The sequence below is a fragment of the Schistocerca nitens genome, chromosome 8, assembly GCF_023898315.1.
Source record: "Schistocerca nitens isolate TAMUIC-IGC-003100 chromosome 8, iqSchNite1.1, whole genome shotgun sequence".
Classification (NCBI taxonomy): domain Eukaryota; kingdom Metazoa; phylum Arthropoda; class Insecta; order Orthoptera; family Acrididae; genus Schistocerca; species Schistocerca nitens.
In genome coordinates, this window is record NC_064621.1 from 157,060,273 (window position 1) to 157,086,330 (window position 26,058).

The following is a 26,058-nucleotide window of genomic DNA, read 5'->3' on the forward strand; positions in this document are numbered from 1 at the left end:
GTATCACTATATTTAACGTGTACATAATTTTCACATTATTATTATTTTTTGTTAATTGTATTTTGACAGTGTACATCTAACCATTGTTTATTCAGTTATGTATTTGTATCTTCCATTTGTTAACAATCGGCGTAGTCAGCTCTGAAGCTGTTCGCCACTAGATGGCGCAAACTTGTGTGTGAGTTGCGTTTGCGTGCGTGATTGCGCGCGCGTGTGTGTGTGTGTGTGTGTGTGTGTGTGTGTTTGTTCTATTGTTGATGAAGGCTTTACTGGCTGGAGTCTTTAGTTGTGACATTCTGTTGTGCCTGTCTGCGACTCAGCATCTCCACTGTATGGTAAGTAACAACTTTCCTTTTCATAATATTGTTACATTCCATCCTGGATGTTCCATTGTTTGAATGTCCAAAGAAAGTATGCCTTGCAGTCTGCTGCTCATATTCTAGTGGTTAGCATTGTTGCCTCTGGACCATGGGATCCCATGTCCAATTCCCAGGCATGTAGGGGATTTTTTCTGCCCTGGGCCTGGGTGTTTGTGTTGTCATCATCATTTCGTCACCATTCAGGAAAATGTCAAGACTGGACAGTTAAAAGATTGAGAATTTGTATGGGTGCTAATAATCACACTGTTGAACCCACAAACCAAAATCATAATCAATATCATCATCATCATCATCATCATCATCATCATCAGGATACATCACAGTGTTACAGATAAGCCACATAAACTGGTGTGCAGAACTTAAGAATGAAAGTAACTTTCACAAGACATGTCACTGCCAAGTAACGTAGCCCAGTGAATGTTGAACCTTACATAAAAAGAAATGCTACCATATAATACAGAAGGTAATTGAAAGAAATATGCAATGAGATGAACAGAAATGACACTTTTTATTCAAAGACAATAATTACACCCACGGTTCATGACGGTCCTCTAGAAATCGTGCAAGGTGGGACGTGGTTCTTAATAGTGTATGTGATCACCGCAGACAGCAGTGTGCTCTCTGCAACTTGCTCCCATGCTGGCCACAAGATGGCTCAGGATTTCTTGTTGTAGGCCTTGCCATTGCTCCACCAGCACAGTTGACAACTGCTGGATGATCATTGATGCATGTAGAAGTGCTGCAATGTGTCTCCCCAGTGTATCCCACACCTATTCAACAGGATTTAAGGTGGGTGAATGGGCAGGCCATCACTTCACCGAATGTCCTCTCATTCCAGAAGTTCCCTTCACGTATACTGTTCAATTTGATCATGCACTGTAACCCATTAAAATTAAGTGTGCCAAATGTACCTGTGAAAAAAACACACATGGGGAATGAATACAGTGTCACAATAACATTGATCTGTGAGTGTACAAAGATTTGGAGGTCATACACCCAAACAATATTATGCCTCTTCACATCATAACAGCTGGACCATCAAAACAATCATGTTCGACAATGTTTCTGGGTCTATTACAGTCTGTAATGGAACCAGGAACATTGTCAAACATGATCATTTTGGTAGTCCAGCTGTTATGGTGTGGGGAGGCATAAAATTGCTTGGGTGTACTGACCTCCAGATCTTTAAACACAGTACACTCACAGATCAATGTTATTCTGACACTATACTCCTTCAGCATGTGCTCTTTTCAGGTGTGCATTCAACCCTGACTTCGTTTTCGCTGGATGACAATGCGCGACCGCATTAAACTGCGCAAATGGAAGAGCTCTTGGGAAGAGAGGATATTCGGTGAATTGAGTGGCCTGCCAATTCCTCCAACTTAAATTCCATCAAGCATGTGTGGGATGCATCAGGTAGACATATTGCAGCAGGTCAGCAGACACCAATGAACACCCAGCAGTTGTCAACCACACTGGTGGAGTAATGGAATGCTCCAACACAAGAACTGCTTACCAACATAGTGGTTACTGTGGGAGCACATTGCAGAGCACGCATTGCCATCTGTGGTGATCACACACTCTATTCAAGATCATATTCCACCTTTGTAATGTCCAGGGGAACGTCATTAATTACAGCGACTTAAGTGTAATTATAGTCTTTAAATAAAACATTCATTTCTGTTTATTCCATTGCGTATTTCTTCCAGTTACCGTCTGTACTGTACTGTACTGTACTGTACTGTTGCAGCTCCTTCTGTGTAAGGTCCAAGTTTCATGGGTGGTGTTACTTGGTAGTGACGCATCATGCAAAAGTTACTTTCATCTTTAAGTTGTGCACATAATTGTATGGAGAAGAGAAGAATCTTACTATCACGCAACCAGCAGTTTTTCTCAGGTGCAGTACACAAAATTTTTTGTACAAGCATTATGCAATCAGGTGTTCAACCATTTTTCCCTTGCCACCACTGCCTTCTGTTGCCCAGAAGAAGAAATTCCTGTCTATTCAGCATTTCCCCATTGTCATAAAGGGACAACACACAGATTTCACAGTCAAGTTGCAATCCCTGTTGCTAAAACCTTTATGATACAGAAACACAAAATTCACTTGGGGCTAAATATCTAGGTTTTCTTAATCCCATTGGCTATCCTGTATTCCTTCCTCTGCCTAATTAGTAATTGCCCAAATTCTGTATCAATTTGAAGAACGTAAACTGCGATTGTTGTTGTACAGTCTTTGGATAGGCTATAAAGCTGTGTAATTTTGTAAAATCTTGTTAATATTGGTAGCATGTCAGTGATTACATTGAATTACTCTGAGCTGTGTTTGAAAGTTGCTTTATCTCTCTTGCATTTCGTAAAGCTGCTGTTACTGGAAGGTGAATTTCAGTGCAGGAGAACCATTCACACAGAATATAATAAATTTACCAGGAGACAGAATGACAAGCCAGTACTTACGTTCAAGTAAAAAAATCTTAGCTTTTGGAACTGTCAAGTCCATTGTCAGAGAAAAAAGAGGGATATGTTCGGTAAGGGTAGAAAGCAGAAGACTATAAGTAAACGTCTCCAAATTTTATACTTTTTTCAAGAGAGTTCTCCTTTTGATTTAATTCACATGGGAAATTGTTAGTTAGCAATGGTTGAATAATAGAAATGCAATTATTTTAGTATAAGATTGAAAATGATTTACAGGACAGAGTATCATTAAATGTAGATGTGAAACTGCATAACTTAAAATTCTTCTTTAGGTTGAGAGGAAGTTTTACAGTGTGCACATATTTCTTATCAGTGTCGTTTTTGTGATTTCATCTTTGTGCTGAAGAATGAAAAGATAAGTGCTAATACCATCTTACTTTCATCCTTTTGTCTTTGCAGTTAGTGGTGGAAGTAAATAACGAGTAAGAAATTACTATTTTCTAACCATCCATGAATTTACATAATCATATATATATGTTTTAATAGGTTTTATGACAAATTCTTGGCTGCATAAAATCAGAAGACAGTTCGTAAAAATAGTGTGTCGTGACTTTCCCTTCTCATACACAGTTTTCACTTTGTTCCTTGCGCACGCCTGTTAAACAATTAAAAAAAAAAAAAATTGCTTTGCTTGCTGCATGGGATATAAGTGTTTCTTTCAGAGTAGTTAATTTGAAGTCTTTGTTCCTGTCTCTGCCTTAGATACTGAGACATTATTAATCATTTAGATACATAACAACATTTCTCTTAAATTTTAAATGCTTTGGTACAAAAAGATACATGTATTGCTTAATAAATTAATCCATAATTTTCATTGCAGCCAATGAAACACTCTTGCGAACACTACAGAGTTACTGTAGCCTGCATGGTGCCAGTGGTGGTGGACTGGCATCAGTGCGAATGGAGCTTGTTCTGCTGCTGCAGGAGCTTCAGCAAGACAAGAGTCAGCAGACGTTGTTGTCACCACTTCCATTTCCAACAACACTCCCTCTTTTATCTGCTAGTGTTGCATCTAACAAGACTGTCGTCGGCGACCCTGTTCGGCTGTTGCAGGTAAGCGAACAGACGGCTGAAAGGTGATAACTTATTTATTTTCCTGTTGGTGCAGAAAATGAAAACTTTTTGGCAGGCACATAATGATTGTTTCTTATCACACGAGGAGTGGCATGTTGAATTAAAGTTCATTGTGACTGAACATTGCAAAAAAGTTAGTAAAATGACTCTGATTTCAAAGTGAGAAGAGCTTTTGCTTTATGTAACATTATTACTCAGAGTGATATCATTAAAGATTTGCCTCCTAAAATTTTTCAAGGAAATTCAAGAAACTTGCCATGATGATATTTAAATAAGCTTCTTGTCATTCATCTGAATTTAATGAAGAAGCGAATTTTTAAGCAATTGCTTGTGAACTTCGTGGTTTACCTCCTCTGAAAAATACTTAAGCAAAACTTATGGTTCTTTATTCAGTATATTTGCACCATTTAGTAAGTACATTTTCATTTTATTACATATGTACTTGTCCAACAGTAAAACATTATGCTGACCGTGAAAATTCATAAATCACTTTCTCTGTACAGTACATAGAATTGATGAGAATCCATGATAATTTTCTGACACCAACCAAATATTGTAAAGAATTTTATGTTCGTAATGTCATTCAAATATTGAGAGTGAATTTTGATTGGTAACTTTTTGCATATGTGGATGCAATTGTCAGGTATAGCAGTGGGACAGGTATTTCAGGGAAATAAGATATACTGTGTGATCAAAAGTATCCGGACACTTGGCTGAAAATTACTTACAAGTTCATGGTGCCCTCCATCGGTAAAGCTGGAATTCAATATGGCATTGGCCCACCCTCAGCCTTGATGACAGCTTCCACTCTTGCAGACATATGTTCAATTAGGTGCTGGAAGGTTTCTTGGGGAATGGCAGTCCATTCTTCACGGAGTGCTCCAGTGAGGAGGGATATTGATGTCGGTCGGTGAGGCCTGGCACGAAGTCGGCATTCCAAAACACCCCAAAGGTGTTTTATAGGATTCAGGTCAGGGGTCTGTGCAGGTCTGTCTATTGCAGGGGTGTTATTGTCGTGTAACCACTCCGCCACAGGCCGTGCTTTATGAACAGGTGCTCGAGCATGTTGAAAGATGCAATTTCTATCTCGGAATTGCTCTTCAACAGTGGGAAGTGAAAAGGTGCTTAAAGCATCAATGTAGGCCTGTGCTGTGATAGTGCCATGCAAAACAACAAGGGGTACAAGCCCTCTTCATGAAAAACCCAGCCACACCATAACACCACCGCCTCTGAATTTTACTGTTCGGCTCTACACACACTGGCAGATGACGTCACCGGGCATTCACCATACCCACATCCTGCCATTGGATTGCCACATTGTGTACCGTGATTCATCACTCCACACAACGTTTTTCCACAGTTCAATCATCTAGTGTTTATGTTCCTTACACCAAGTGAGATGTTGTTTGGCAGTTACAGGTGTAATGTGTGGCTTACGAGCAGTTGTTCGACCATGAACTCAGAGTTTTCTCACCTCCCGTCTAACTGTCATAGCACTTGCAGTGGATCCTGATGCAATTTGGAAATCCTGTGTGATGGTCTGTGCCTATTACACGGTACGACCCTCTTCAACTATCGGCAGTCTGTCAGTCAACAGACGAGGTCGGCCTGTAAGCTTTTGTGCTGTACGTGTGCCTTCACGTTTCCACTTCACTATCACATTGGAAACAGTGGACCTAGGGATGTTTAGAAGTGTGGAAATCGTGTGTACATACGTATGACACAAGTGACACCCGATCACCTGACCATGTTTGAAGTCGGTGAGTTCCGCGGAGCGCCCCATTCTGCTCTCTTGTGATGTTTAATGACTACTGAGGTCGGTGATTTGGAGTACCTGACAGTACCTGGCAGTAGATGGCAGTACAATGCACATAATATGAAAAATGTGTATTTCGGGGAGTGTGTGGATACTTTTGTTCACATAGTGTATGTATTCAGAGTGTAGATATAACTTGTGAATCAAGTGTCTTGATGATGGTGGTGGTGATGAGGAAAACTGAACGAAAAATCTTAACGCTTCAGAATAACATTGTGTTGCATGATCAGCATTTTCAAGGTGTTCCAAATATTGCCTATATTTTCTTAGGCTTTCAGCTTCCTAGCCGTGAATTGACACATCAAATAATATATCTCTGTGCTCAAGCAATGGTGCAGCAGAAAAGCAGGCACAGTTTCATTGTTAAGTATTGTATTTCCTTTGTTCTCCTGTGTTTCAAGTCCATCCTTGTTCTCATTTTTATTCTCCTTAAAACGTGAGCAGTTAAGTAGCTTTTTGTCCATCTCGTGTGTCATTAACAGTTCTGTCCAATAGAAATAGTTTTAGCGTAACTTATGTGAAACGTGTTTACTTTTCTTTACCACTCCATGAAGAAGTTCACCGATTTTTGTTCATCCAACAGACCTGTAATGTCTCCTCTCCATGCAATCCCCCCCCCCTTTCTGTACCCAACCCCCCTCCCACCCACCCACCCACCACCACCACCACCACCACCACCACCACCGCCACCACCGCCACAACCACCATCACCCAGAATTGCTCCATTGCAGCCAATTATTTACAACTAAGGATAGTAGTACAGTACCTGTTTGAAATTTGGAAGTACCTAAATTAACCTGTAAATTTGTGTTTGAGTGTCTAACTTACATGTTCTTGACCTTAATAATTACATTTATTTAATTTACTTTGCTCCCAACAGGCCCTGGCACATGATATTCTTCAGACAATAATCGAGATCCGCAGGCCACCTACTCCCTCCCACACAAACTTCCGTGAAGTATTTGTGTTGCGTGATCTGGCTATTGCATTGTCAGCATGTATATATCAGTCACTTTGTGACTCTGACACATTCATCGTGAAGCAACATCTCGACAGGTTTGTTGTACAAGAAACTTATTATTTGATTAGACGAATGTTTATACCAGTTGGATTGTTACCAGCATGAAGTGTTGCACAGATCTTCTAAATGTGAATAGTCATGCAATCAACTGTAGTTAGACAATATGTGATCCATGGGTGACTTGCTCAATGTGTTGTAATTACTTGGAACAATTTGACTTTTAGGTTATCAACTTAATTTGTTATGTAAAGTATGGCTGCATACCGAACATTTAGAGATAAGCTCAAATGTTCATCAAACAGAAAAGAATATTGAGTTCAATATTAAATAAAAACAATTAAAATTGCATTGTTTAGTCATTGAGTTGACCGTAGATACATGAATGATAAGATTAAATTGACATGTTTTGGCAACAGGAAACCTGGCTAAAAGAAATTTTGGTACTTATGGCAACTGAAGTAATATGGATTTGAAATTACTTTACACTTGTGCAAATGAAAGAAAAATTTCTTCAAATTTATGTAGGTAACATATCCATTTTAAATTTTAGGCGGTCCCAATATGTGTTAGTACCATCTTCATTTGCAAATGCTACATTCTCAGTAAGAAGTAAATGATATCTTTCATCTGTTTGATTTGAGAGCTACATTTGTGTTGTTTTTATTTCTACCAATTGTTATACGTACATGTAGTATTAGAATATAAATGTTTGCCCATGAATAAGTTCTGTGCTATGGCTTAGTTTCCATTGTGGCCATGAAATATTCTTACTTATAATATTATTAATAAAATGTATATCAGTTTAAAAAGTGTCATGCAAGCACTTTTCGTGAGACTGATGAGTCAATGATGGACCATACATTAATGATGAGTGAATAACATGTCTTCTATGACTGTGTATTGTAGAGATTTGACAATATTATGAAGAGGATAGATTGCTACTCACCATATAGGAAATGTTGAGTTTGCAGACAGACACAAGACGAAGACTGGTAAACAAGTAAGCTTTTAGCCCACAAGTGTTCTAATTTTGAACCCCCCCCCCCCCCCACACACACACACACACACATTTGTGTGAATATTGTGTGTGTGTGTGTGTGTGTGTGTGTGTGTGTGTGTGTGTGTGTGTGGGCGCGCGCGTGTGTGTGCATGTCATTTCTAATCAGAGGAAGGGTTTTTGGCTGAAAGCTTACTTATTTACAGGGTGTATACGACCCGGGAGATCCGGGAAAAACCCAGGAATTTTTTAGAATTCTGGGAATTTTTCAGTGTTTTCGTTTTCTGTTAAATTTTTGTAATTTTGACTGGTAAGAACCGATACTCTAACAAGGATATTGCTGTATCCCACTACTGCAGAATAACACTTCAACAACAAAACATAAAACTAGAGAAAAAAATGAAAATAACTTAAATTTCAAAGGAAATGTGCCTCTTACAACAACGACACACACATAACAACAAATTGCCTCTGATGATCATGAAATCACGACTGCTTACATTAGATTCATTTTAGCAGTTACGAGCAGGCTCATGCGCATGCGCAGTTGAGTCGCATTTGAGTAGTAGATTCTCCCACTTCTGGCTACAGGAATGTGGCTGTTGGCTGTGCAAGCAGTCGCAGCAAGCAGCTAGATGCTACCGGGAAAAGGGGGGTGCCAAATTCATATTCTTGGGGGGAAAAAAGCTTGTTTCACAAAGCGCTTAGCATCCAGCGCCCGTTGGTCTATCGGTTATTCATATGATTTTGAAATGCATCCCTGTTGTTTTTTGAACATTTTTGAACACATTTTAAGTTTATTTCTGAATGAATCATAAGTTGATTGTTAAATGTGTGCATAGTGTACGTGATGTCTATGTCAGGAGAATCCTCGTCGCATCTAGAAATAAACTTTCCGCAGACAAAAGGGGACGGGGCTATATGAGCTGAGCGGAGTAAGGCCGAACGGATGAATGCCAATCGCTGTCTGATTGTGTGGTTGATTGGGTTTGCGAATGATCAGCGTTGTTATAATTCCTAGCGAAATCCATAGATTCAGACTACCAGAATGGAAATAAACGACTTAACAGGAATAACAGGTGAGAAAGATTACGTATTATCTTCTCGGTGTATCCAAGAAAATGAAATTTTGACAGAATTTTTGGCCAGATCGCTACACTAGTAAGGACCAGGTGTACAGTCCCCGGCTAGCAGCCACTGAAGTTCTGTTCTGGAAGTAATGTGAGTAACGTGGAAAATGTGTTGTATGAACACGTAAACAATGCCTAACAGGAGAATAATCGCAGGATAACTAAACCTGTGATTCTGGCCAGGTTAGTGAAGTTAATCGGTGAACAAATTTTGACAATGGCAGGAATAGCTGCAGAATTGGTGATGACAAGATTGTTTGTTAGAACGAGGAAGGAGAATATACGGGGACATCACACAAAATTATGGAAGAATAAGACAATTCCAAATTTATATACAAATTTCATAATACTATTTTTCGATCTCATGCTTGAGAAACTGGTGCATGTGAATGCAGTGTGAAACTATTTCCTAATATAAAGCTTTTTGCTTGTAGTTGGCCTAGTAGGCATTTGATATTGGTACTTAGTGAATTATATTCTGTCGTGTTATAAAAATGACCATTTGTGCCAAAACAGTTTCGTTTATTTGGTGTGTGTGACAAAAGTGCTGCAATATTAGAAAGACCTATTTTGTTTTATCTAACAGACAGTGACAAAATAGACGTAATCAAACCGTGAAAGCACGCCAGTCTTGGGTATTATTTGCATCGACAGCTTTTTCAATATTAGATAACGACATTTCGATTTTTCATGTAGTAAAACGTTGGACGAACTTTGATGGGATAATAGATTCTTTCGCAGAAAGGAAAGCACGCCATGTAAAGCTGTAGCAAGATTAGAGAGAAAAAAAAAGGCTAGGAGCTAAGAATTGAAGAAATGTGTACTTTCTTGCTTGTCTCTTGTCTTTACTGGTTTTATGTATCCTATATTTAATTTTATGTCACACAAAACAGCAAATTATTAGCTAATAGGCAATAAAGAGTGCATATTTCTTGTTCTCCCGATCACAAATAATACGATTCCCTATTAATTGCGAATTTTTTCTAAAAAAAGAAAAAGAGGGGCTGTCTGTCAAACTGGCCGAATGGGAGCAGGAGAGGCACCACAGGACATTTCAATTTCCACTGTGCTGAATATAGTTGTATGGCATCCATTACACGTTTAAATTCCACGGAGCGAAATACAGTGATGTGACCGAGCGAGGTGGCGCAGTGGTTAGCACACTGGACTCGCATTCGGGAGGACGACGGTTCAATCTCGGCTCCGGCCATCCTGATTTAGGTTTTCCGTGATTTCCCTAAATCACTTCAGGCAAATGCCGGGATGGTTCCTTTGAAAGGGCACGGCCGATTTCCTTCCCCATCTTTCCATCCCCCAAGCTTTTGCTCCGTCTTTAATGACCTCGTTGTCGACGGGACGTTAAACACTAATCTCCTCCTCCTCCACAGTGATGTGCGGTAGAAGTATGCTGTCTGAAGGGGCGTAGCACTGCACTTTGGCACATTTAAGACCAAACAACATGTCTTACATTTCCTCTAACGCGTATGTTTTATGTTTCAGACTTTTCAGGAAGATGTGCGCTACAAGATGAACATATGTTTAAATATTCGATTTTTTTATTTTTTTATTTTATTTTTAAGTATTGACCCGGTTAGCAAATATCTTGGATCCGAGGCTGATGCGCAGAGCAGTCTGAGTTATAGTGTGTAGTCTCCACGTGACCCGTGTTTACATTTAGTGATTTTGCTGTTTCTGCTTCGTTTACTCTCACGTCAAATGAAAACAAAGCGGGTACCTGTGACCGGGCGCTATCAAGTGAATTACAATACATTCACATAATTACGGGAGATTAAAATATGTTATTAGTTTCAGATTTTATTTTATTTCCACCTTTCTGACAGTTGAGCATTAATCGCCTTGCAGAACAATGAAGTTACTTTTGTCCGTTTGCTAAAGAAATTTGACTTTCATTAACCTTTTCGGCAGAGGCAGTCAATGTATTTGAAACGAAGTGTTTAATTCCACACTACTGGCTAGTTTCAACTGTTCGCTGCATTTCAAGTGCACGTTTTCATCTTCTAGCACGTATGGTATTATGCCATAATAAAGAACCAAACATGATATAATACAGTACTGGTGCTCCAAGAAAATTTACATCCCGAAAGCTGCACTGAAAAGCTTAATATCAGGTCGAGGTCTACTTCACTGGGAATCTGGATATACAAATGTGCACTTTAAGTATGCATTTTAAATGTGCACACTTTAGTATAGTTCACAAAATTCCCATGCTCTTGGAGTGTCCTCTGATGTCTCGTTTCTTTTATGACATAATGTATGATCTTTCAATGTTTTACATGTAGGCCTACATACATACGGGCTTCATACGTCATGGTAGCTGCGCAAGCACGGTGTCGCCTGTTATATGCGTTCTCTGGCAACTACTGAAACGAACCTATTTCTAACAGGTCGCAGGAAAATATTGCGAATGGTGGTCTCTTAGAAGAATTTCGAACCCTGAAGATCAGACATTTATGTCATTATTAAAAATTTTACTGGCACATTTCTGTGATATATCTTAAATTGTAACACGCGCAAAAAAGATCAACAATATATGTGAAAGCTTAGCTTCTCTTGTAGCTTATTAACCGTAGAGACCAATATTATATGTGAACGCTTTGCTTTTCTTGTAGCAACACTATGTATAATAATTTAAACTATTAACTTTCCCTGTTTGTGTGTTCGTGCTACTTACCAGTGACGTTGCTGTTGGCTGACTACATCATGTGTCCTATGCTCTGAATATCCGCTGTTATTGTCTGGCGAGATCACGTGACATGAGCTATGACTGGCTTACAAAAGCGCATCGCAATCTCAATTTCAATGATTCGGAAAGTAACATACGGTGTTTGGTGGAATTCCAATGTATACTTTTGTAATACGAAAATACGCAGCGTACATGTTGCTGCACATCAAAGATATCTCCAAAACATGTCTTTTTCCCTGAGTTTCATTTTCTAAAGTGCCGTGAAATTCAACACCCGGGAAATCCAATGCCCGTGTATAAACCCATAACCATTCAAAGGATTGATAAGTTTTGCTGGGAAAATATACAGTAACTTAACACGGAAAAAGTGTGTTTTCACCCAGGAGAAAGTGTATTTTTAACCGGGAAATCCGGGAAACATTCGGGATTTTTTTTGCTTGCCCATGTATACACCCTGATTTAGCAGTCTCTTCGTTGGGCCTGTCAACAACTCAGCATTTCCACTATATGGTCAGTAGCAATCTATTCTTTTCGTAATGCTGTCATTATTCCATTCTGAATTTTCTATTGTAGAGATTTAGCAGTTGTGTTATGTGAGTTCTTTGTAAAGTGACAGCTGCTATTAAAGCAAAGCGTTTAATCATAAATATAACAAGTTTACCTCGTAATCTGTGCTTGTTTAGGGTTTCTTTCATGTGTCTATTAGTGCTTGTCTGTTTTAAAGCTACCAGAGCTCAGGGTTGGAATCATTGGTACGTCTTAATTCAGTCTACACTAGTAGTCACCTGATTGCTGGACACAGTCGACGTCGGCGCTACAGCAGTGATGAGCCTCTACAAGTTACAACACAACCTGCAAAATGGCCAGGTGTGTAGTATGTTGTTTCTTGTACTTCCATCCTAATGTCACCAGTTATGAAACCAATGTTCTTATCATGAATTAACAAATTTAGTACCAGGCGTGTTGCATCCCTCAGACTATCTGTGAAACATTTTCTTGTGTATACTCTGTGGTTCGTCATCTGCACTGCCATGATGTCCATTCTCATCTGTTACTGCAACCCTTTTCCAGTGCCTAAATCAGCTACTTAACTGGTATTACACAGATATTTTTAGATGATATTAACTGTAGTAGCAATGTGAAAGAGATGTGTCTGCTAAACTGTGGGGAGTGGGGTACCTATCCACAGCTACACAGCTAACACTCTTAGGTTACTTTATGGCCCATTTGCTTGCTCTCTCCTCAACTTTCATTTATGTCTATTATACTTCCATCATATACTGAATTTCTAATGCCATCCTTTTTCTTTATTGGCATCATTATTATTATTATTATTATTATTATTCATGTTGCTAATTTTTTTCTAGTACACTGATTGACCATTACATTTTTATTCTTTGTCACTTTATTTTGCTTTCTTACATGATGCCCCCTCACCTAGCATCCACAAAGCTCCAACATTCATGCTTTTTCACATCCATCCAATTCTTTCTTTCTTTCTTTTTTTTTCCTATGTTCATGTAGTGTTATTCCAAGTCCACAGTTTTCCTTCGCACTAACCTCCTGCATTCAGTAGTAAATATGCTCTCTATTTTCAGCTCTCTATCCCATATTCCTGGACATTCAGAGGTTCTGCTTTGATTTTTAACATACTTCATACGTATGCCACAAAATTATGAGATAAAAATGCTGGCCTGGACTTATCTTCAAGAGAAATGTTAGTGCCGCTGGTAGATGCATACAAAAGTACATACGCTATCCTGGCTTTCAAAACTAATGTTTCATCCTCAAGGAGAAAAAGAGGGATAAATTGGGGAAAGGTAAAAAGGAAGGACAGGTCACCCTGATCACAGGATGAGAGGTACTTACCTGTTGTGAGGCCAAGGGATATGGAAGGGGTTCACAGAGATCAAAGATAGTATGTTGTGAGTACTGTCTGCACAAACGAAGTTGACATTTGACTTGGTGGCTGGTGAGAGCAACCACAAAGACATTTTCAAATTAAGATTGCTCCTATCAGTCTTCACATGTTGAGTGTGAACTAGGTTTGCACAACCAATACTGTGCCAGCTTCAATTCAGAGATGATGATTATGATCATAAGTGGATAAAGAGCAAGAAAAATACTTTAGAGCTGTTTCATCATACCCTGTGTAGCATATTTTATTTTTCACTGTTGTCCTATGTGTTGTCTAGACTGCTCTTTTTCAGTACTCATTTTGAAAGATCCTCCAAAGGCACTACTTAATATCAGTTCATATCAATGGGTGTCAATTGATTTATTTAGAGCCAGAACTGTCCACACACTGCTCATTATGCTTAGTTATTGCAGGAACTGAATATTGCAGATGGGCAGTTGTCCAATACCACTAACTTCTAAAATTTTTCAAATCCACACCAAATGGGAATATCTTTTGTGGCATATTTATTGGATTGACCATTGGTGATGAGCAGAAATGTGTGCCAAACTGCAACTTGCATGTGGTGATGTATCTTTGGTTGGTAGGTCTCTTCTCATGAATCAGCCTAAACATTATAAAATCAGAGCTTCAGCATGGTTTAGGTCCTCTCCATTTCTTCCAAACTTACAGACTTTTCCCGCAGACTAAGTTGCGTCTCTGAAAGGAGGGATACTAGGGTGTGAGAATTCACCATTTCCACAGATTGGAAGGAATGGTGTGGATCTAATGGCAGGTCAAAGCTTCAGGGGCAGGTAAGATTTATATGCTAATGGTCCAACTGAGACAGCATCAGTACAAAAATCTAAAATTTCAAATCCTGGTTCATCAGACTTTTCAACTAATCAAAAATTTCCCACTTTTATTTTCATTTTGTTATTGTGATTACAGTTTTTAATGAATTTAAAAGTTGTAAAATGTCTGTTTTGTGCCGTGTGGAGATAAATTTTTTTCTGTGAAGCAGAAATTATGCTTTATATGATGCCACACATCTTGTGTGTTCTATATGTGCCAAACATCATGTTAATATTATCTCTATGATTGTATTATTAAATATCAACCAAATGCATCATGCTGGAGATACACTTTATGAACAGGTCATGACACTCCATTTTTATATTTACATGCCATTCACTTCATATTGCCCACATTCTTCTTTTGCTTGTCCTCCTCCATTCAGATACCTCTCTCTCTCTCTCTCCAGATACCTCTCTCTCTCTCTCTCTCTCTCTCTCTCTCTCTCTCTCTCTCTCTCTCTCCCTCCCTCCCTCCCTCCCTCCCTCCCTCCCCCCCCTCACATCCTGCCCCCATCTCCCTCTCCCACCCCTCCCAGTGTGTGTGTGTGTGTGTGTGTGTGTGTGTGTGTGTGTGCGCGTGTGTTTAAACTTGGTTTATCAAAAACTATGTTCTTCCTTCACAATTAATTTCCAGTAAAATTTAAAAATGAAGAAACTGGCCTCTTGTGATGCATTTAAACGATGCATTAACTATACTAAGGACCTGAATCCAACACAGAGACAGTAAATCAAAGTATTCAAATTTTCATTGTTTCATCCACAAAAGTAATCCTGCTTCCAGATTTAATCCATACTTCAAATTGGCCTAATTTAGATAGGAAATTGTTATTACAGGGATTATAGCTAAAGTAAGTTTGTATTTATGTGGTAAACTTGTATTTACTAGGTGTGACCAATTTGCGAGCTCTGCTTGCAAGAGAAAAAGACGAAGACACTCCACGATTAAATGTGTTGCTTTGTGAAGCATTTGTTGCAACGTACATGAGCCTGATGGTGTATGCACTCTCCACGTGTGATGCCCTCATTCTTTACCGTCTTGCTGGGCAGAAGTTTAGTAGCACAACTTGGGCAACTTTATTTGGTGGTGGTGTGAAGAAGCTTTTAAAAGTGGCAAGTGCTAGCTCCAGTCAGGTCAGTGCAAATTATTTGCAATACTATACAAACATGTTTTGTTCATAAACTTCTTACATAATCTATTACTTACACTAGCATACTATGTTAACAATATGTTTTGTGGCACTTGTGCTGTAGGGAACAGCTTAATTTCTTCCTTACTGTTGCTGTGTATCAGTGAACTTTCACTTTTGAAAGATTTTCCATTAATTCCTTTGCGTTTCGTGGGCAAAATCTCTTTCTGGAAACATCCCCCAGGCTGTGGCTAAGCCACGTCTCTGCAGTATCCTTTCTTTCAGGAGTGCTAGTTCTGCAAGGTTCGCAGGAGAGCTTCTGTAAAGTTTGGAAGGTTGGAGATGAGGTACTGGCAGAAGTAAAGCTGTGAGGACAGGGCATGAGTCATGCTTGGGTAGCTCAGATGGTAGAGCACTTGCCCGCGAAAGGCAAAAGTCCCGAGTTCGAATCTTGGTCCAGCACACAGTTTTAATCTGCCAGGAAGTTTCAGTTTTGTTTTGCCTGATGATGATCAACTCAATAGAAATTACTGGGTGTTTCAACAAGAGTGTCAGGGTTTTGAGGCTACGTAGCATTTATTACATTCAACATACAATTATAAGTAATATTTCAAATGGAAGAGCAAATCAAACAGTTGTATTTGTGTATCTGTTTGCATGAGTATGCAAGGAAGAGTATGGGAAGACTTAGACTTATTGAAGAACAAGTTGAACAAGTGAGAAAGTCTTTCATGCATAGTACCAAGAAATCAGTTCTGAAGGATAACTGCAAATTAGTGATTTCAGTGACATCTGTTAGGAGACTTACGATGTTGACAACTACATCCTTATCATTTTCAGTTGTTACAAGCTCTAAAGCCCACAGACTGCAGTTTACATGCAAACTTTGCAAAGAAAATGTTGCTTCATGACAATGAAGGTTTTCTAGATCGTGTCATTGTCAGTGATGAGTTGACATTTCCTCTAAGTGGATATGTGAACACAGATAATACTCACATCTGAGGGTCAACAAATCCCCAGAGATGCTACAGTTGCAGAGAGACTTGCCTAAAATGAATGCCTTTTTGTGCCATATCCCAGTGGGAAGTATATGGCCTTTCTTTTTTGGCGAAGGAACTGTAACTGGTGTTGCTTATCTTGATGTGCTAGAATTATGGCTCTTTCCTCAATTGGAAGAAGCTGAACCACAGAACTTTATTTGTCAGCAAGATAGTGCACCACCTCATTGGCACAAATCAGTATGTGATTGGTCAAACAATGTTGTACCCAGCTGCTTGATTGGCCACAAGTGGCCGGATGACAGTGCTTGTCTCGCATGGCCTTCAGGTTCACCCAGTCTGACACCATGTGATTTTTACCTTTGAGGGGTTATAAAGGATCATGTGTATGTGCTTCTGCTACCAGCTGATCTACCCTACTTAAGAAGCAAGATTGAAGCAGTTGTTGCAACAATTACTCCAGCTACATTGAGGAAGGTCTGGGAAGAACTCACCTATCGACTGTGTGTGTTGTCTGACAAATGGTTCTTACATTGAACATTTGTAAGAAAAACTGTTTGAGGTGCTCTTTCGTTTGATGTATTATTTATTTTTGTTAGGTGAACATAATAAATGCTACAAAGCTTTAAAACCATAACAATCATTTTGAAACACCCGGTAGTAGCAAGTAAAGATTCATTTTATTAGCACTACTTTTTGTTGCACAAAAATGACGTTTCTCAAATATGTATGAGCTGTGGCCACCACCTGCACAGATCTGTTGAATTTCCCTGTAAGTATTCTAAGCCAGTCTCAGTATTCTGTTTCTTTAGTTTACTGTTATCTAATAACTACATTCATACAAAATTCTCATGCTTTGTGATAACTTTTATTACCTTATTGCAGTCTTTGATAACTGATTTGAGTCCCTCTTTCATCTTAGACTTTCAAATGGTCCATAATTCTGTATATACTTCTAAAGCCAGTTTCTTCCTTCCCCTGTTTAAAATGTAACTTAAAAAAAAATGTAACTTTAAAAAAAATGTGGCACTGAAGATAACATTGGTGAATATCTTTTACAGTACTGAGAAGTGGCTGAAATGTCTATAATATTTTATCGCTTGTCCATCTCCTTTTGTTCTGCAGGAATAATTACTACAGCATTGTTCCAGTTTTGGGAAACCATTGTCCACTATAAACATTCTGTACCCAATTTTCCAAATTCTATTTGTATTACTGTACTTCCAGCATTAACTAAATCATCATCATCTCCAGGCATGTTCTCATTCTTCATTCCTTATCTAACAACAAGTAAATTGTACAAATATGGAAATTTTTAAAACATCATTCCTAAATGAACAAATTACTCTGCTGATCACTTGAGAGGTTTTCTTCAATCATTTGGCATTATTTCCAGATCGCCATTGTTAAGTTATTGAAAGGTTTGTGCTTCTTGTTCATTTCTTGAACTGTTCTGATGTTTGAAGAAGTCTTGGAATGTTTGTACAGTTTTCTCTCTTGATACTGTGCCATCTTCGTTCTCAATTATTGTAATTTGGTGCCTACTCAGTGTAAGTTTCTGTTTTGTCTTCTTCATATTCAATTTTTTGTGTTCCCCAAATTTATGATCTGTGTTCTCGCATCCTCATGGAGAAATTTCCAAGTAGTTTGGTTTAATTTGACAAATTCTATTATGTTTCTATTATAATTTGCTTGAAACTCTTACCTTTTTGTTTAATAACTGGCTTGTTCGTTGTGTGATTTTCTTTTCTGTTGCTCTCTTCACACTTGTAACATCGTCTGCTATTTACGTGAACACTTTTTTTTTTTTTTAATTTCTCTTTTAATATTCATTTGTTTAATCTTCTTTTTCTTAAGTGAGGAACTTGTTGTTAAGTTTCATCTCAGATATGTCCACAGTCTAAATAAATTCTCATTATCTACCTTTTTTGCTTCTTGCCAGATGAGTTGGTTTCTTTCAGTTTTTATTGGGCAGCATTAAGTCTATATTCACCCAAAATTCCAAAGTTGTTTTAAGACCATAACTCTACGTATATATTATTTATAGTTTGATTAATATCACAGATGTTTGATAAATGTCACGGGCATTGCAGGATTCTTGGACAGAATGGCAGTACTTGCTTTAAAATTAAACAAAAGCTGATATTTAGAAATCATTCAAGTCTGTGCATCAACATGCTCACTTTGAGGAGTTAAGATATCTACAAAGAACTGCAGAAGCAGATAAATGGCAGCCGATCCTACAACAAGATGAAAATGAAGTGACTTGATTGTGGAACTGGAACAAAATGTAGAAACTGATGAAGTAGAATTTTCTGATAGAATAGTAAAACGTTTGTTATTACCACATAGAAAACTGGCTTGGCAAGGATCAAATGGACCTAAACAAATATTGGCTATATTTAATCAAATTTCTTATTTTAATGGGAAGGAAATTGTGAGACAAAGGCTGTTTGTGGACTGCAGTTTATGTTGTTTCAAGTTTTACTTATTGTTATAAATTTTTTCATTTACTTAATTCTAGGTAATATACAATGTATTATTTATTATTGGAGGGCAGCGTAGAGGGTAAAAATCGTAGAGGGAGACCAAGAGATGAATACACCAAGCAGATTCAGAAGGATGTAGGTAGCAGTAGGTACTGGGAGATGAAGAAGCTTGCACAGGATAGAGTAGCATGGAGAGCTGCATGAAACCAGTCTCAGGACTGAAGACCACAACGACGACAACATACAATTTATTCCGCATCATTTTGTCTCCTATGTGTATCATTCAAAGTGTAAACACACTGTTTTGAATTTCATTGAGATTGAGTTACCACTAATACTGATGTATTTTTATATTACAGTCTCAAACAGGCAGCGTAGACAAAGATGTTAACACAGGAAATACTGAGAGCAGCATGTGGACTACAATGACCAGTCTCACCAAGCAGCGCGTACGCCTCAATATGCGGCTTCTTGGCCAGTTTGGCAGTTCCCCAGGTACACCAAGTATGAAGGAAGACAAACCAACATACAGGGAACAATTTCTGTCACCTGAAATGTCAATGGTCTCTTATTATCTTATGAAGGTATGCAAATTTTATGTTTTGTTTTATTTTAATGTATGAGATTTCACTGTCTTTGCTGTAAAGAGAGCAAAGCAATTTGTGCAGTACATATCTCAGTTTCCCTCCAGTAAAAATAAGACTTTAAGAAATTAATTTTGCATAATATTAAATTAACATAATGAATGACACCTTTTGCATATAAAAAAATTAAGACTAAATTTTATTACACAAAATGGTCCAAAGCTTATAAGGTAGGAATAAAATTGGTAAGTTATTTAAATAGTGCATAATTATAACTTTCTTTAATTGTATGCTCAAAAGTTCTTTTTCTACTTTACCATTTGCCAGAATTTGAAAGCTAGCCTTTAAATTGTGATAGTGAATGTAATGAAGAAATCTGTCCTATTTCCTTCCTGTTTTCTGTATTTGTGGAAGTGTTCTGTCTGTAATTCATCTTCTTCTGATGCACTGTATTGGCACGACCCTTTATACATCAGACCTTATTCAGATATTACCACTGTGAGTGATAATTTACTGTTGACTGACATGGAAGCAGACAGTTATTCTCTATGAATGACTGCCACTGTAGCACTCCCTCTCGGAAGCATATTTATTTCTTTTAAGGCATCTGCTTGGAATCTTCCTATTGTAAATCCATTCCTTCGTAAAACAATTCTATTTGTCACTTTTTCTTGTGTGATGTTATGTGTTTTTAAATCTTTTTTTAGTTCTTGGGCCCTACTTGTTGTTAATTTCTGTCTTGAAGACACTTCATCTGTTTTGTTAAGCTGCTGCTGTTCATTCTGTAGAAATGTTCAAAAAATATCTTCCTTCTTTTCCTCACTGTTTCTGTTGGTATATATATAGAGGGAAACATTCCACATGGGAAAAATATATCTAAAAGCAAAGATGATGTGACTTACCAAACGAAAGCGCTGGCACGTCGATAGACACACAAACAAACACAAACATACACACAAAATTCAAGCTTTCGCAACAAACTGTTGCCTCATCAGGAAAGAGGGAAGGAGAGGGAAAGACGAAAGGATGTGGGTTTTAAGGGAGAGGGTAAGGAGTCATTCCAATCCCAGGAGCGGAAAGACTTATCTTAGGGGGAAAAAAGGACGGGTATACACTCGCGCGCACACACACACACACACACACACACATCCATCCACACATATACAGACACAAGCAGACATATGTCTTTAAATATGGAGCTGGAAGTGGGAGATTGAGTAGATGGGAGAGACTGGGTTGGTGTGCAATGAGAGGAGGTTGAGGTTTGCTGGAAAGGTTGTGAAGGGTGAGTGAGTTGCCTTTCCGGAGGTGGGAAACCAGGAGATTGGATAGTTTTTTGAGGTGGAGGGTGGCATGCTGTTCTAATTTACGGTTGGCCTGTAGGAGGATGCTTTGAACAGCCGGTGTGGATGTGGGAGAGGAAAGATTAAGGACTTTTATTAAGGATAGGAGTTGACGGGTGTGTTCATTGGCTGAGTTGATGTGTAGGTGAAGGATTAGGTGGGTGAGGACAATGGATTGTTCAGTTTGGAACTGGAATAGGGACTGATGGAAAGAAGGGTTGCAGCCAGAGATGGGAACTTCAAGTGTGAGGCCTTTGGGGGTAATGCCAAATGTCAGACAAGCCTTGCCAACTTTACCACGAAGAAAAATGATCCTAATCCTACTCCTAATGATCCAACTCCCCAAGACACCATCCAAATTGAACCCTGCCTGGAACAGTTCCGTCCTCCGTCGCAGCGGGACCCACCTCCTCTTCCTCAAAATCACCCTCTCCAAATCTTCCAGGAATTTCTGACTTCCAGCCTTGCATCTCAATCCTTCTTAAAAAACCTTAATCCTACTCCCAACATCACCACTGCTGAAGCCCAGGCTATCCGTGATCTGAAGGCTGACCGATCCATCGTCATTCTTCCGGCGGACAAGGGTTCCACGACCGTGGTACTTGATCGTCGGGAGTATGTGGCTGAGGGACTGCGTCAGCTTTCAGACAACACCACATACAAAGTTTGCCAAGGTAACCCCATTCCCAATGTCCAGGCGGAGCTTCAAGGAATCCTCAGAACCTTAGGCCCCCTGCAAAACCTTTCACCTGACTCCATCAACCTCCTGACCCCACCGACACCCCGCACCCCTACCTTCTACCTTCTTCCTAAAATCCACAAACCCAATCATCCTGGCCGCCCCATTGTAGCTGGTTACCAAGCCCCCACAGAACGTATCTCTGCCTATGTAGATCAACACCTTCAACCCATTACATGCAGTCTCCCATCCTTCATCAAAGACACCAACCACTTTCTCGAACGCCTGGAATCCTTACCCAATCTGTTACCCCTGGAAACCATCCTTGTAACCATTGATGCCACTTCCTTATACACAAATTTTCCACACGTCCAGGGCCTCGCTGCGATGGAGCACTTCCTTTCACGCCGATCACCTGCCACCCTACCTAAAACCTCTTTCCTCATCACCTTAGCCAGCTTCATCCTGACCCACAACTTCTTCACTTTTGAAGGCCAGACATACCAACAATTAAAGGGAACAGCCATGGGTACCAGGATGGCCCCCTCGTACGCCAACCTATTCATGGGTCGCTTAGAGGAAGCCATCTTGGTTACCCAGGCCTGCCAACCCATAGTTTGGTACAGATTTATTGGTGACATCTTCATGATCTGGACTCACAGTGAAGAAGAACTTCAGAATTTCCTCTCCAACCTCAAGTCCTTTGGTTCCATCAGATTCACCTGGTCCTACTCCAAATCCCATGCCACTTTCCTTGACGTTGACCTCCACCTGTCCAATAGCCAGCTTCACACGTCCGTCCACATCAAACCCACTAACAAACAACAGTACCTCCATTATGACAGCTGCCACCCATTCCACATCAAACGGTCCCTTCCCTACAGCCTAGGTCTTCGTGGCAAACGAATCTGCTCCAGTCCGGAATCCCTGAACCATTACGCCAACAACCTGACAACAGCTTTCGCATCTCGCAACTACCCTCCCGACCTGGTACAGAAGCAAATAACCAGAGCCACTTCCTCATCCCCTCGAACCCAGAATCCCCCACAGAAGAACCACAAAAGTGCCCCACTTGTGACAGGATACTTTCCGGGACTGGACCAGACTCTGAATGTGGCTCTCCAGCAGGGATACGACTTCCTCAAATCCTGCCCTGAAATGAGATCCATCCTTCATGAAATCCTCCCCACTCCACCAAGAGTGTCTTTCCGCCGTCCACCTAACCTTCATAACCTGTTAGTTCATCCCTATGAAATCCCCAAACCACCTTCCCTACCCTTTGGCTCCTATCCTTGTAACCGCCCCCGGTGTAAAACCTGTCCCATGCACCCTCCCACCACTACCTACTCCAGTCCTGTAACCCGGAAAGTGTACACGATCAAAGGCAGAGCCACGTGTGAAAGCAACCACGTGATTTACCAACTGACCTGCCTACACTGTGATGCATTCTATGTGGGAATGACCAGCAACAAACTGTCCATTCACATGAATGGACACAGGCAGACAGTGTTTGTTGGTAATGAGGATCACCCTGTGGCTAAACATGCCTTGGTGCACGGCCAGCACATCTTGGCACAGTGTTACACCGTCCGGCTTATCTGGATACTTCCCACTAACACCAACCTATCCGAACTCCGGAGATGGGAACTTGCTCTTCAATATATCCTCTCTTCCCGTTATCCACCAGGCCTCAATCTCTGCTAATTTCAAGTTGCCGCCACTCATACCTCACCTGTCAGTCAACAACATCTTTGCCTCTGCACTTCTGCCTCGACTGACATCTCTGCCCAAACTCTTTGTCTTTAAATATGTCTGCTTGTGTCTGTATATGTGTGGATGGATATGTGTGTGTGTGCGCGAGTGTATACCCGTCCTTTTTTCCCCCTAAGGTAAGTCTTTCCGCTCCCGGGATTGGAATGACTCCTTACCCTCTCCCTTAAAACCCACATCCTTTCGTCTTTCCCTCTCCTTCCCTCTTTCCTGATGAGGCAACAGTTTGTTGCGAAAGATTGAATTTTGAGTGTATGTTTGTGTTTGTTTGTGTGTCTGTCGACCTGCCAGCACCTTCATTTGGTAAGTCACATCATCTTTATATATATATATATATATATATATATATATATATATATATATATATATATATATATATATATAAAGAAAGATGATGAGACTTACCAAACAAAAGTGCTGGCAGGTCGATAGACACACAAACAAACACAAATATACACACAAAATTCAAGCTTTCGCAACAAACTGTTGCCTCATCAGGAAAGAGGGAAGGAGAGGGAAAGACGAAAGGATGTAGGTTTTAAGGGAGAGGGTAAGGAGTCATTCCAATCCCGGGAGCGGAAAGACTTACCTTAGGGGGAAAAAAGGACAGGTATACACTCGCGCACACACACACATATCCATCCACACATACAGACACAAGCGGATATATATATATATATATATATATATATATATATATATATATATATGATGATGTGACTTACCAAACGAAAGCGCTGGCAGGTCGATAGACACACCAGATCTCCAGTTACTATCCCCTTTTTTCACACCAGATCTCCAGTTACTTTCCCCTTTTTTCACACCAGATCTCCAGTTACTTTCCTTATCCGTTTCCCACAGGTTTTAACGTCATTATTTCTTCGTCAGACAATTGTTAGCCTCATTTTCATAATCTGCCACCACAAAACCACTCCTTTTAATATATTACACGCAGTTTTTTCGAAATTTTCTCGAATTTCTCCGTCCTTTAACGTGTTTTGGCGGCAACACAACCACCTAACCTTTGTGCACATCATTGTCTACCATCCCAAGTCCAACATAGCCCACCTGTAACCAACACCTTCACGCCTTTTTTCACACCAGTCTCCAGTTACTTTCCAATTGTTTGTGTGTCTATCGACCTGCCAGCGCTTTCGTTCGGTAAGTCACATCATCTGTGTTTTTCACTACTACTTAATTTTTAGGTGTGTGTGCGCTTCACAATGGCTCAAAAACTTTCCTTATAATTCTTCTCTCTTCATCTCTTTAGCACTTCTATTTTTCTAATTAGTACTTCAGTACTAGTCTTTCAAATGCATGGAGGCTCTCTATTTTACCACCATATTGCAGTGTTTTATTTTTTCCATTTTTGATGCGTATTTCTGGTTCTAAATATCCTCAGATATTCTGTATGCTCTGTTCAGAAGATCCCTTGATTTATTTACCATAAACAAAAGGACCTAATCTGCTGTAGTATAAGCATCTGTTAATTTCTGATAATTTACACACACACACACACACACACACACACACACACACACGTAGCTTAAAAATGTTTTAGACACTCTTCCACAATCATAAAGGAGTTATATGTGGAGTTTACTTCCTATAGGACTTTATTAGAAACAGAGTGCTACGTTGAATTGGGCATGAATGCAGGAAGGGATAAATTCCACTTAAAGAAGAAGAAGAAACAGTTAAAACACAGGCAGTTTTTAATGAACACTCTTAAGGAGCAAAAAAGATGTTCAACATTTTTTTTTTCATTTTTTCCTCTTATTGGCTTAATAGCATTTATAATTTTGCTTCAGATGTGGGTGTTCTTTTCCTCTGAGTGTGTTTCTAAAAAGCCCATGTTTATTTGCAGCCACAGTTGCCAGCAGAAGCATCACAAGTGGATTATGATTCAGCAGATTCTGCAGAGAGTGATGTAGAGGAACTTGATGAGGAGGAAGATGTATTTGAAGGGTCAGTCACTGGGAAGGAGACAGTTGTGAGAGAAGACAATACTGAACACTGTAACCCCAACAGTTACTCATGGTGTGTGATTCGACTTGCTCTGATGAAGCTACTACAGTACCAACTTCAAGACTTCCTCAATGTCGCTGGCATTGAAGCATCAGGTAGTACAGTAGTACATAAATGATGGTACCATCGTGGTTGACAGCATTAGGCTTTTAACATGGTCGGCATCCAATTGGCTGAGGACTTTTATACCTCGCCCAAGAAATCACTTGATTTTCAACTGTGCAATTACTTCCTTGCCCAGAATCATAATATGTAATATAGGTGACACAGCCTGTCATCTATCTACTCTTCAGCTGTACCCTTCAGTCTGCTCTCTCCCACCCTCCCTCCCTCCCTCTTCATTTCCCTTCCCTTCCCTTCCCTTCCCTTCCCTTCCCTTCCCCCCACAAAACACATCATTGAATATGTTAAGTCCTATATGTGTCACATATGAGATAAGTCAGCAATATTGATCTTACCACGTAATATGGTTTTTACTTGTGAATTCATGTAATATGTACAGTCTACCAATATGATGTAAATACATAAAAGGGGTTAGTTTTTCTGAAGAAATTTATCATGAATATTGACTCAAATCCTCCATACTTCCTTTATAATTTAATGTCATGGATTAATTACTACTATATAGCATTACTCTGTGTCTTATATATATATATATATATATATATATATATATATATATATATATA

General features: G+C 39.5%; 1 protein-coding gene across 1 annotated transcript in view; it reads left to right on the forward strand.

The window, feature by feature from the left end:
• Window positions 1–26,058, forward strand: part of LOC126198479 (dmX-like protein 2) — a 304,650-nt gene that overhangs the window by 197,489 nt on the left and 81,103 nt on the right. Inside the window, exons 43-48 of the mRNA XM_049934840.1 lie at window positions 3,676–3,908; window positions 6,626–6,801; window positions 12,322–12,464; window positions 15,238–15,482; window positions 19,325–19,549; window positions 25,209–25,464. Of these exons, the coding sequence (XP_049790797.1) occupies window positions 3,676–3,908; window positions 6,626–6,801; window positions 12,322–12,464; window positions 15,238–15,482; window positions 19,325–19,549; window positions 25,209–25,464 (1,278 nt within the window). The remainder of the gene's footprint in view (window positions 1–3,675; window positions 3,909–6,625; window positions 6,802–12,321; window positions 12,465–15,237; window positions 15,483–19,324; window positions 19,550–25,208; window positions 25,465–26,058) is intronic.